Here is a 12,916-nt window from a genome sequence, read left to right as displayed (position 1 = left end):
GAATGTATCCCTTGCCTGGGCCACAGAAGGGTGTTCCAGATCAAGAGCCAATACCCCACTCCCCCTGCCCAGGCACTGAGAGCTCTAGATCAGGATAGGCCGAGAGGGGAAATCTAAAAATAAAGCTCTCTGAAGAAACTGTCTTGCCTAAAGAGCAACTTCCCACGCACAGTGGAGTGCCACATCTGCGGGGGCTGGAAGCACAGGAACGGAACAATCCTGACCAAGTCACGTAAGTATTACCCACTTTCAGGGGTGACAGCATATCTCTGGTTCCCCTCATCTGTGTGGTCCAGTAGGTCCAGGCCACAAAGCCGGAGCAAAGACTTCAGTGAAAGCAAACAGACCTTTCTTTTCCAGGCGGGAGGCTGCAAACATGGCCTGTGCCTAGTCCAGCCTCTGCCCTTCTCCTCCTCTCACAGCAGGAGGTGAGCACAGCAAATGCTTTCCATACAGAGTGGAGTTAAGGGTTCAATTTAGAAAAAAAACTCAAAGTGGGCTTCAGGCTCAGAGAGGGGCTCCTGCAGCATGGCTCGGCTCAGCCCTCTGCGGTAGGGTCTGGGACTACCAATGAGGAAAGGGTCAAACACCATGAGAACTACAATTAGCACTGACATCCGGGTAGCTAGAGTCATCTCACAACCCAAGGCCAGGGCAGTTGTCACATTGCCAGGTAACTAAGCTAAAGTGGCCTCCTTGCCCCAGCAGGTATCAGTGGCCACCGGAAAAAGTTCAGGGTTTGAGACAACCCTACACCCCCACTCCTAAGCCCTCAATGTGCACCTTAGCTACTTCTGGCTCCTGGAGCAATCCTACCACCTCTTTCTCAAAGGGCTTTGACCTTGGAAAGATGCAATTAACTTGCAACCAGGCTGCTGGAGTTTTGCCAGGAAGCCAGGGCAGGAAGAAGGAAACTATCCCTAATTATAAGAGGAGTCCGCAGTATTCCTTTATCGGTCCAACAACCGGAGAGGTTTGTACCTTGACCTGACAGAGTAGTTATACAGTGCCTCAAGGGTCAAAAGCTCAACATGGCCAAATAGCTTTCAGCAGCAATTCGTTCAATGTTATATATCTGTTCCCTCTACCCTCCCTTCCTAGGGAACATTCACCATCCCGCCCCATGATTCACAGACACAGCAAACCAATGCAGCGGGTGGCAAGGGGGGATGGAAACACAATGAAACACCCAGAATGCAGCAACCTGTCAGTTCTTTGGTCTCTTAAAAGAGACCCTGTACCAGAACACTGTGATAGTTGATCTAATCAGATACAAATCCTGATGTCTATTATGCATATGTGGAAGAGGTTGGGGGGAGTGCCAAGTTTTTCCCTCAAAGCACAGATTGCGAGCAAAGTACTTTGAACATTCGAGTGCTGTTTGAACGCTGACTAGCAACAATCACCCAACAGTCTTTTCCAATTAGAGCAAACTGAAATTTTCCCGGACTGAGTCATTCATGAGCAAAAAGGAAGAAGCCAGCTCACAAAAGGGAGGAGATACTGACCATAAAATACACAACCTGAGCATACAGTGCAAAGTGTTATTTTAGTCCTGGGAGTACACACTCCCTACCTCGCTAGTTAAACAAGAAGGGCTGGGCTGGCGCTGAACTCCCTCATCCAGCACCAGGCTCCATGCCCGGAAGGGTAACTTACCTGACATACAAGGACCTCTTCTCACTTGTTCGGAGGGAGCCAGATCCAGAACTCATGCTGCTGTTCATCATTTGTTCTCGCAAGTCATGTATCTTCGATTCAAAGCGACTGTACTCTGTCAGGGAGACAAGAGAAAAGACAGGAAAAGAATGAACCCAAGAAGCTCCCCTGAGCAGGCATGCCGGTGGCCAAAACACCAGGAGGATACGTGGCATCAAAGCAGCCCTCGCAGGCCCAAGCTTTGCTTTGATAAGCAGAGTCCCTCCTCCAAGTGTAGAAAGACTTCCCCGTCACATGTAGTCTAATAGAAGGAAAGCAAGCACCTGGAAAAAGGAATAGCATTTGGGTATGTCAAATGGAAACAGCTTTATCTGCCTCAAACTCTCACTGATCCTTAAAAACATAACAACTGGAAAGAGGTTCCAGTGCAGCCTTTATAAATCTTCAGCTCAGGCACGGAGGCCCAAGGAGAGCAGATGGGCAAGGAGACTTTCCCAAAAAGCGAATTGCAGAGAACAGATGGCCCTGAGACGCAGGGCGGGGGGTTGGAAAGGACCCGAGGCCGTTATATCATTGTTAGGAGAGGAGGACAATTTTTTATGGGATGACTTCTGGGGTGGGGTAATGGGACCCTACGAAGGTTTGAAACAAACCTCAAAATCCTGTTAAAATTAAAGCTAAAGCTCTACCACGTTATTTCCCTCCTAACAAACAGCCCCACTGGCTTTGGTAACAATGACACATTAAAACAAATTCTCCCAAACCTAGAAGTCTGCTGATACTCACTTCCAAAATCATCTAGTCAGTGAAGCCATTGGTCTTTTAACCCACTGAGATGGCCCCAAGAGCCAGACATTACCTTATCACTCCAGAAACATAGCTAAAGGTTTATGCCCAATATAAGAAAATCGGACGTAGGAAAATTAACGCTAGCCATACAATTATTATAAAAGGCTTTTTATAGGACTGCTTTGCTATGACATTCTCTTAGTACATTTAAAATATGATATTCACACCTACCACACACACACACAAATTACACAACATTTTCTAGGTCTATAAATGATGCATAAAAGGGGGTATATTTGAAGTACAAGCTGTGGAAATAGCAGAAAACAGGCAGACTTCACTCTGACAAGCTGACTTTAAAGGAAGTCAAAATTTATACTAGAGGTTGAAGGTTGGGCAACTGCTTTCAAAAACAAACACATTTTCAGGGTAAAAAAAAATTCCACAAAAGCATTTTCATGCACCATAGAGGGCTGGCAAGAAGCATCCCCACCTAAGTCTGTGTGGCTCTGCTGGAGAAAACAAAACACCTGCTCCAACACCTGCCGCTCCCCCTGGTCTCCCTAGGCAAACAACCTGACCTTCAGCTGGGTGAAAAGGGAAATGCTAAAAAGCCTAAAGGGGAGCAAGTAAAGTTTGAAGTCGGCAAATAGCCTCTTCTCAAAGAAGCTGTTTTTTGTTCCCAGTGATATCAATGAAGCCAACTAGTTAAATTCATATGTTCTTTCATTCATCACGCACTGGTGTTATGGTGATTTGTCCTCATTACCTACTCCTGTCCCTGAAATCCTGGAGGAAGCAGTTGAGTCACTGACTCACCCATTAAATGTGTGTGTGGGGGACAACAGCTGGACAATGTCCCTGTTCTGAGGGTTACAAGCCAACACATCGATATTAATGAGATGCCCCAACGTAAATGCAGAGAGTGATGGCCATTTGTCATAGAAGCCCAGGACTGCCTGAGAGCACAGCAGCAGGCCAGTCCACCTCTTAGCGATGCCCATCATCGGCCCTGGCCCTGGCCCTGGCCCTCGAACCCTAGTAGGTAATTTCTAGCTTCTTTCTTTCCAGCCCTCCTTCAAGCCCATTAAGGCGAAACCATGTGTGATAGAGATTTCCAACCAAGCTGCCCTTTTGCTGGTAAAAGTGAGTAAAAGAGCGATATACATAGAACCCAGAACAAAATATACACCCGATGGTAGTAGCTCTGGAGGCTGACACAGAAGGACCCCAAGTTTGAAAGCTGGGGTGTTCTTAGTGGGTTCAATCCTCAGTACCGTAAAAAAAAAAAAAAGAAAAAGAAAATCTATCCATAAGCCATTTTCCCCCTCCTGAAACTTCTTTATATACTGCTTTCTTTGGAATTGACTTGCCTGCTGAACTCCAACTTAGCAGCAGGTCATGGCAGTTGCTTAGTAACTACATTTCTTTAAAAATAAATGCTTTTAAAGACAACCACCAAACCACCATTTCCTCAAAGCTCCTAATCCAAGGCTGATGATTCTGGGCCAGAGGGCCCACTTAAGTTGACTACAGAGAGGAAAAAACAGCTATTGCTTTAAGGAATCCACTGTTTTTACATGTGCCACTAATACTTCAAGTTTATTAAATTGTGTTTTATGCATTTTTTCCCATTCATATGAAACCCTTAGAGTTCCAGCTGCTCAGCAGTGTCTGGCTTCCATCTGTAAAGTTATCTAATGTCCACTAGGTACAGAGTAGCCTGTGACTAAGTGTCAGGTAAATGAGGAACAATTTAGAAAACTGTCCAAGTCCCCACTTCTGTTCTCAAACTAATAAACCTAATGGTTTATTTAACTGATGGCTGCCAGCGTCACTGAGGGCTTGGGAAGGTAGTTAAGTATTCCCATTTACTTTTGTTCCTGAGGGTAATTGTTGAGATCAATGTGGGTTATATATTTAAACACCCCTTTGAGATCTTAATAACCCACAATGGGCATCTTGTTAACAGAATTTATGTACAACAAAGGAAAAAAAATCGTTCTGACCAAAATCTGGGTGAAAGTGACTTAAGGTAGTACTTCATCTTAATATTGCAAGTGTCAGTTTTCCAGAATAGCTAAATATATCTGAATTCAGGAGGATCTCTTGCTGGAGGCCAGCCTCAGTAACTAAGTAGACCCTGTTTAAAAACAGAAATAAAAAGGAGCCAGGCATGGTAGCACACTCTTGTAATCCCAGTACTTGGGAGGCTGAGACAGGAGGATCGCAAGTTCATGGCTAGCCTTAGCTACTTAGTGAGGCCCTCCACAACTTAGTGAGACCCTGTTTCAAAGTAAAGAATAAAAATAGGGCTGAGGGTGTACCACAGAGCTAGAATGCCCCTGGACTCAATCCCCAGTACCGCATTAAATAAATAAGTAAATAAAAAGACCTGGGGGCCCTAAGTTTGATCCTCAGCCCTGTAAAAAAAAGAAGAATGAAAAAAGTATAAAAAATACAAAATAGAAAAAGGGCTTGGGATGTAGTTTGGAGGTAAAGTGCCCCTGGGTTCAATCCACAGCAACACACACACACACACACACACACACACACACACACATCTGAATTCTAACAATTGCCAAAGTTCTTCCACCCCTCAGTCACTAATGTAGAATTCGCTAGAGGGCAACTGTTAGGCGGAAGTAGCTGTGTAAGAAGCCCACCTGGTCAGCCTCTAACCCTGACGGGCCATCTCAGATAGGCTACTTTAAAGAAGCAATGTTTAGTGCTAAAACTTCATCTATTAAACTGCAATTTATTTTTCCCATTCAGAGGAGCCCAACCATTTGTGACCCACAAATATATCCATGATGAGTCATCCTCTGCTTCCTAATTCCCTTTTACAGGCTGCTAATCACACAATGAGAAGCAAGTTGGGGGAGGGGGACAACCAGAAGCCAGTACCAAACCAGGGTTTCTCCGTGACTACGAGGGGCCTTTCAGATCAAGATTTTGGACCACCATCCCTGCCACACTGAAGCAGAACCTACTGAGCAGGGCCTGAGAATCTGCACTAAATGACCATCAAGATCATTCCGATTAAAGTTTGAAACTGCTGGTCTTGACTTGAAGAATGGAGTCTTGTTAATCAGAGAAAAAACAAGGCAAGGGTCCTTCAAAACGAAGGAAGGCCAAGAGGGTTGGTAAGCCCTCAAAAGTAAAATTTGGCAATACAACTGCAAATCCTCTGGGAAAGGAAAGTGATAAATAGGCAGGTGCCCAATGTGTCAACAAAACAAGCTGGTAAATTTGCCTTTTTAAAAATTATAACAGTAACACCTGAAACTAGGCATGGTGGCACACACCTATAATCTCTGTACTTGGGAGGCTGAGACAGGAGGGTGCCAGGGTTGAAGGGTCACCTCTTAAAGCAACATAGCTTTCAAGACTTTTGGGCATGCCCTATCTTCTGTGTGTGTGGGGGGGGGGGCAGTGGCCTTGAAAGCTGAAGTGCTCCAGAGTAGCCCAGGACTCAAACCCATAGACCCTGGGAAGTTGCATCCATCCACTCATTGATCTTCAGGGTAATGAGATGGTTCTGAAAGGGTTTTTTTTTTTTTTTTTTTTTTTTTGCTGCCTTATTAACACTTTTGTTTTCCCTGGGCCTCACTTTTTACCCCATTCTTAAAATAATTCAGTATTAGTCAGGCATGGTGGTACATGCCTATAATCCCTGTACTTGGAAGGCTGAGACAGGAGAACCCCAGGTTCAAGGTCAACCTCAGCAACTTAGCAAGACCATGTTTCAGAGTACAAATTAAAATAGGGCTGGAGGTGTAGCTCAGAGGTAGAATATCCGTGAGTTCAATCCCCATTACAAAAAATATGATACATAGCTATATATATGTGCATTATTTGCAGTGCTAAAGATGGAACCCAGGGCCTCATGCATACTAGGCAAGCACTCTACCATTCAGCTATGTCCCTAGACCAACTTTAAAAAAACTTTAACTAAAAAAACACACAAAACTTAACTTTTTTCATTGGCCATTTCTGTATCATTTCCCTATCACTACTCAGAATAGTCACAGTTAGTATTTTTAGCATGTATCTTTCTAGGCTTACTTCCGTGCATATATTGGTTATATACATGCACTCACAACTCACACACAAATTTTCACACACATACACTTTTTACATTCCATGATATGCCCTAAGACCCATCCATGTCAGTCCAAAGAGACAGACCTCATTCTTATTATTGGCTGTATAGTATTCCATGTTGTGCTGCATCATTAGAGAGCACTGTGTGAGCATGTCTTCAGCATAGATTTCTAGAAGTGAAAGGCAGGGCCACGTTATACATACACATTCACATTTGGAGGCTGGGCACCCTGGCATACACCTGTAATCATAGCTACTTGGGAGGCTGAAGCAAGATGATAGCAAGTCTGAGGCCAGCCTGGGCAACTTAGCAAGTCACAAAATATAACATGTAAAGGGCCAGGCCCTGTGTTCAACCCCCAGTACTACAGAAACAAAACAAACAAAATTAGAGAGATGGATGTGTAGGTCAGTGGTAGAGCAGCACACAAAGGTTTAAACTTTGACTGGCACCCCAACATTCTGAAGTGTTTCTGACTGTAAATGAGGTGAAACCGCTATTTTAAAGCTTCCAGGAGCTTTTTTTTTTTCCAGTTCTGAAGAAGTGGAAGAAACATTTACCTTTGAGGACAGATTGATCTTTTGTTTTGGGGGAAACACTTTAATGAACATTTTGGTTATGCAAAAGTGAAGCCATGATTTTATTCTGAACGGGACAAAGAGGAGCTAAAATGATCTCTCCGCATAATGATGGAAAAAGCTGATCTCCAGGTGAGAGGAGATGCCAGTGCTCCCAAGTAGACCTCAACCCACTCCTCTTCCTCTTGGTTTTCTAGCACTGTTTCTTTTTCTCCTCCTCCTCCTTATTCTTCTTTTTCTTTCTTCTTTTGTCTACTCCTCAATCTCCTCTGTGTGTGTGTGTGTGTGTGTGTGTGTGTGTGTGTGTGTGTGAGAGAGAGAGAGAGAGAGAGAGAGAGAGAGAGAGAGAGAGAGAGAAAGAGGGAGAGGGAAAAGGAGGGGAGGGGGGGAGTGTCTCTCACTGGGGCTTGAACCTAGGGACATTCTACTTCCGAGCTACAACCTCATCCCTATTTTTTATTCTTTTTTTTTTTTTTTTTGCGGGTCTGGGGATGGAACCCAGATGCATTCGACCTCCGAGCTACACCCCCTGCCCAACTTTTTATTCTTTATTTTGAAACAGGGTCTCACTAAGTTGCGGAGGGCCTCACTTAGTAGCGGAGGCTGTCTGCGAATCGCAATCCTCCCGTCTCAGCCTACCAAGTGCTGGGATTATAAGCGTGTGCCACAATGCCCGGCCCTATTTTTTATTCTTTATTTTGAAACAAGATCTCACTGAGTTGTAGAGGGCCTCACTAAGTAGCTGAGGTTGGCTGTGGACCTGTGATCCTTCTTTCTTAGCCTCTCAAAAACTTGGATAACAAGTATGCGCCATCACGCCAGGCTTTCATCTTCTTCTATTTTTTCTTTTTTCTTTTTTCTTTTTGATACTTGGGATTGAACCCAAAGATACTCTACCTCCAAATTGCACTCCCAGCCCTTTGTACTTTTTATTTTGAAACAGATTCCCTAAATTACTGAGACTGGCCTTTAACCTGCCATCCTCCTGTCTCAACCTCCCAAGTACTGAGATTACAGGCTAGTGCCACAGGTTCCAGGTACTGTTTCTTAACTCAAGGTGTTTGTTTGTTTGTTTGTTTGGGGCACTGGGATTGGACCTAAGGGCATTCTACCTCTGAGCTACACCCCAGCCCTAATTTTTTTCTTTACTGTTGAAAATAGGGTCTCACTAAGTTGCAGAGGGCCGCACTAAGTAGCTGAGACTAGCTACAAACCTTTGATCCTACTGTCTCAGCCTCCCAAGTACTGGGATTGCAAGCGTGCACTACCACATCCGGCTTAACTCAAGATTTTGACTACCACCGTGTGACACTATACCTTTACAAGCATCTACCTCTAGACTTGACCACTTTGCCTCTCTCTCTACCTTAAAATCAACCTTTTCTTCCTTCATGACCGAACTCCCCTTTATATTAAATGACACCCCCTCTTCCCCTATGCACAACCAATGTAAAGTTTTCTCAAGTTTTGCTGTATTTTCCCTAATTGTTTTCTTTCTTTCTCCTTCCTTCCTTCCTTCCTTCCTTCCTTCTTTTTTTTTTTTTTTTTTTTTGTCCTGGGGATTGAACCCAGAGGCATTCTACTTCCAAGCTATACCTCCAGCCAGATTTTATTTCTTTCTTGAAAACAGGGTCTCACTAGGTTGCTAAGAGTCTTGCTAACTTGCTGAGGCTAGCTTTGAACCTGTGATCCTCCTGTCTCAGCCTCCCATGTGCTGGGATTACAAGTATATACCACCATGCCTGGCTAATTACTTCCTTGATTCATCTATTTCATATTATGTCATTGCCTTACTATTGATTTTGCCTCTAAATTGTCTCCTGATTTTTAAGTATTTCTCTTTTTTTGCTGTACTGGGGATGGAACCCAGGGGCATTCTACCTCTGAGCTACACCCCCAGTCCTATATTTTAGTCTTCTCATTTTTTGAAACAGGGTCTCACTGAGCTGTAAAAGGCTGTGCTAAGTACCTGAGGCTGTCCACAAACAGGATCCTCTGGTCAAGTGTGCGCCACCATACCCAGCTTTATTTATTTCTCTTAAAGAAACAGGTCTCCTTACATTGCCCATACTAGTCTTGAACTCCTGGGCTGAAGAGATCCTCCTGCCTCAGCCTCCTCAGTAACTGAACTACAGGTACACACCCTGCCATCCCCCCAAATTCTCACCCCTGTTATCTTTACTGTTATATCACTGCCCTGTCTACCCTTTACCTTGATTTGGGTCACATTATATCATGTCTTGTCCATTTAGAGCTATTATTGTCCTAACTAGACTTGTGCCCATATCCAAACTCTAACCCAGCTTAGCTTCTCATTCGAACACCTTTCCGTAAATTTCATTTTGGGAAGAGGTACTAAGGATTAAACCCAGGAACATTCTACTTCCCAGCTATACCCATAATCCTTTTTGTTTTGTTTTTGATACAGGGTCTCATTAGCGATCCTATCTCAGCCTCCCAGGTACTGGGATTATAGGCATGCAACACCATTCCTAGCCATACACTTCAATTTAAAGCCTCCTGATCCAAGTGTCTATACTAACTCAACAGCAACAAATTTTACTTTATTATATCAAGTATATTTTCATACTTTTTTGATACTGAGTTAGATTAAACTCAGAGGGCTTCTACCTCCAAGCTACACTTCCAGCTCTATTTTATTTTTTTTATTCTGAAATATGGTGCTGAGACTGGCCTCAAACCTGCAATCCTCCTATCTCAGCCCTCCCAAGTACTGAGATTATAGGCACGGGCTACCACGCTCTGCTTCAACTATACTTTCAAAGACTGCTGCAACCATTCTCCTGTCTGTCTGTCCACCTATCTCTCCAATGCTTATTATTACACAAGCCCTCTTTCTTATGATACTGGGGATTAAACCCATGGGCATTCTAACTCTGAACTCTACCCCTAGCCCTTTTTAAGATTTTGAAATAAGGTCTCCCTAAGTTGCTGAAAGTCTTACAAAATTGCTGAGGCTGGCCTTGAACCTATAATCCTCCTGACTCAGCCTTTACACAGGTCTTCTTTTGCACTGACCTGTCTGGAACCATTGAACACAATGTGTTCCCTTCTACCTGTTACTCCCTGAGTCTAGAATCTTCTCCACTGCCTGACACTAAATATTCCTTCTTTCATCATCCCAGAAATTTTATTCATTCATTTATTTTGTCAACGATTTACTGAGTGTCTACTGTGTTCCAGCCACTGTGCTTGCTGCTGGGAATGAAATAGAAATCAAAACAGCCAGTTAAAAATCACAAAAGCAACAACTATTTAATTAAATTTTGGAAACTGCTATGAAGAAAACAGTAAACAAGAAACTTGCAGGGTGATCTAAATTTACTATGGGGAGGAGGGGAGCAGGGTTCTGCAAAGATTTCCCTGAGGAAGTGACCTTTAAGCCAAGTCCTGGGGGATGGGTAGGGCTGTGAGGGCAAAAAAGCATCCCTAGCCTAGGCATGCCCAAACTTGTAATCCTAGTACTTGGGAGGCTGAGACAGGAGGATTACAGGTTTGCAGGTTTGAGGCCAGCCTCAGCAACTTACGGAGGTTCTCTGCAACTTAGTGAGACCCTGTTTCCAAATAAAAGATAAAATAGGGCTGGGGATGTAGCTCAGAAATAGAAAGCCCCTGGGTTCAATCCCCAGTACCAAAAAAGGCATCCCAGACAAAAGGAACAGTATTATATGAGGGTTGACAACATTCAAATTACAGGAAAGTAAGAAAAGACTGACAGGAGATCAGACAAAGAGGCAGGCAGGGGTCAGATCATACACATAAGGCTTTATAAACTGGTAATATTTCCCTTTATGCTAAGAAAAATGGAAAGAAGCCATTGAAATTATTTTAAGGAAAAGAAATATGAGTGTGTGTGTGTGTGTGTGTGTGTGTGTGTGTGTGTGTGTAAGAGAGAATAGCTATCTAGCTGTTGTGGAGAGACAAAGTGTGCAATCAAATTAAGTTTCACATCAAATTAAATTTCCTGACAAAGCAGGACTAGGCTTCCCATTTCTGTATATACACCCAAACCCCTAGCATAAGTAGCCCCTGCTTGTAGAAAAACAAACCAGCCAAGTCTTCAGTCTCTGCTCAAACAATGCCCAATGCTGAGAAGCTCTCTAATCATTTAATATAAGAACACTTCAAGGAAAAATTACTGGGATGAGGGCCATGTCTTTTGCCAAATGATCTTAATGTGGGTGTCTAAAACAGCATAAAATATGATAGGTTCTCTTCTTCCTAATAGTGCGAAGGAACGAAGAAGGTCAAAGAGCTAGAAAAGCCTGGATCAGGCTCCAAGACTTCTGAATAAAATAGAGTAGAAGGTAGAATGAAAATAGGAGACAGGGAGCAATGGCAGGTTGGGAGCTACATTTTAAGAGTTTGATATAGGAGTTTTTCTTATTAATCTATAGAAACCACTCTTGAATGTTTAAATAGGAAGGTGATACAATTAGAAGTAGGTTCTGGAAAAAAATATTCTGAGATGGGTATGGAACATGGTTCTAATCCCAGAACTTGGGAGGTTGAGAGGAAGTGAAGACAGGAAGATCTCAGGTTGGAGGCCAGCCTCAGCAACTTAGTAAGACCTTGCCTCAAAATCAAAAGAAAGGGTTGGGTGTAGCTTGGAGGTAGAAGGCCCCTGGGTTCAATTCTCAGTACCAAAAATATAATTATTATGAGAGCATACTATAAATGGGAGGACAGAGGGGGAGATATCAGAGAGCAGGTAGCTATTCTATTAGTACTAACAATAACTTAAATGGCTGGAAGTATGGGACAATGAGAATGGAAAGAAATCACCTATCATGGTGGCGCACACTTGTAATCCCAGCATTGAGGAGGTTGAGACCAGAGGATCACGGTTTGCAGCCAGCCTCAGCTACTTAGTGAGGCCCTCTGCAACTCAGTGAGTCCCGATTTCAAAATAAAGAATAAAAAATAGGGCAGGGGGTGTAGCTCGGAGGTCAAATGCCCCTGGGTTCCATCCCCAGACCCGAAAAAAAAAGAAAAGAAAAGAAATCACAAGAATCAAGAAGCATTTTGGAATCTGGGCATGGTGGCACATTCCAGTAATCCCAGGACTTGGGAGGTTAAGACAGAAGGATCACAGATTCAAAGCCAGTAACTTAGGCCCTCAGCAACTTAGCAAGACCTTGTTTCCAAATGAAAATAAATTAGGGCTAGGGGTGTAGCTCAGAGGTAGAATACCCCTAGGTTTAGTACCCAGCACCACAAAAAAGGAAGGAAAGAGAGAGAGAAAGAGAAAAGGGGGAGCAGATTTTGCATGTGTTTTCCTGGGAGAAAAAAAGATAGGATGATATCAGCCATAATGGAGAATGGCCATCATATCCTCAAAATAAGTCATTTCTTGTTGGGTTAAATATTGTTAATTAATTTTCTTTTTTCTGGGGAATGAACTCAAGGACATTCTACCTCTGACCTTCACCTCCAGCCCTATTTTATTTTTTTAATTTTTTTTATTTGGGCATTGTAGTGATATATCTTAATGGGTATGTAGAGGTATACATGCACACATTACTCATTTAGCCCTTCCTTACTTCCCACCCAATCCCATTTTATATTTATTTATTTATTTATTTATTTATTTATTTATTTATTTTGAAGTACTAGGGATGGAACTCAGGGGCGTTCTACCTCCAAACTATACCCCCAGCCCTATTTTTTATTCTTTATTTTGATTTTTTTTGCTATTTCTTCCAAATTTTTTTATTGGTGCATTGTATTCATACATCTTAATGGGATAAAAGACTGTGGA

At 43.1% G+C, this 12,916-nt stretch overlaps 1 protein-coding gene across 9 annotated transcripts in view; it reads right to left on the bottom strand.

Annotated features, from left to right (window-relative positions):
* DLG3 (discs large MAGUK scaffold protein 3) overlaps window positions 1-12,916 on the bottom strand; it is a gene marked incomplete at both ends in the record, with an annotated part of 61,580 nt that overhangs the window by 23,362 nt on the left and 25,302 nt on the right. For 5 of the 9 annotated variants that reach the window (XM_080718712.1, XM_080718713.1, XM_080718714.1 and 2 more), the window contains one exon: window positions 1,660-1,774. In XM_080718712.1, the coding sequence (XP_080574838.1) occupies window positions 1,660-1,774 (115 nt within the window). Of the gene's footprint in view, window positions 1-1,659; window positions 1,775-12,916 lie in introns of those variants that run through there. The other 4 variants (XM_080718717.1, XM_080718718.1, XM_080718719.1 and 1 more) reach the window with 1 other exon arrangement.

The sequence above is a fragment of the Muscardinus avellanarius genome (genome assembly GCF_963383645.1).
Source record: "Muscardinus avellanarius genome assembly, chromosome: X".
In the NCBI taxonomy this organism is placed as follows: Eukaryota; Metazoa; Chordata; class Mammalia; order Rodentia; family Gliridae; genus Muscardinus; species Muscardinus avellanarius.
This window is presented reverse-complemented; position numbering and strand designations above follow the sequence as displayed.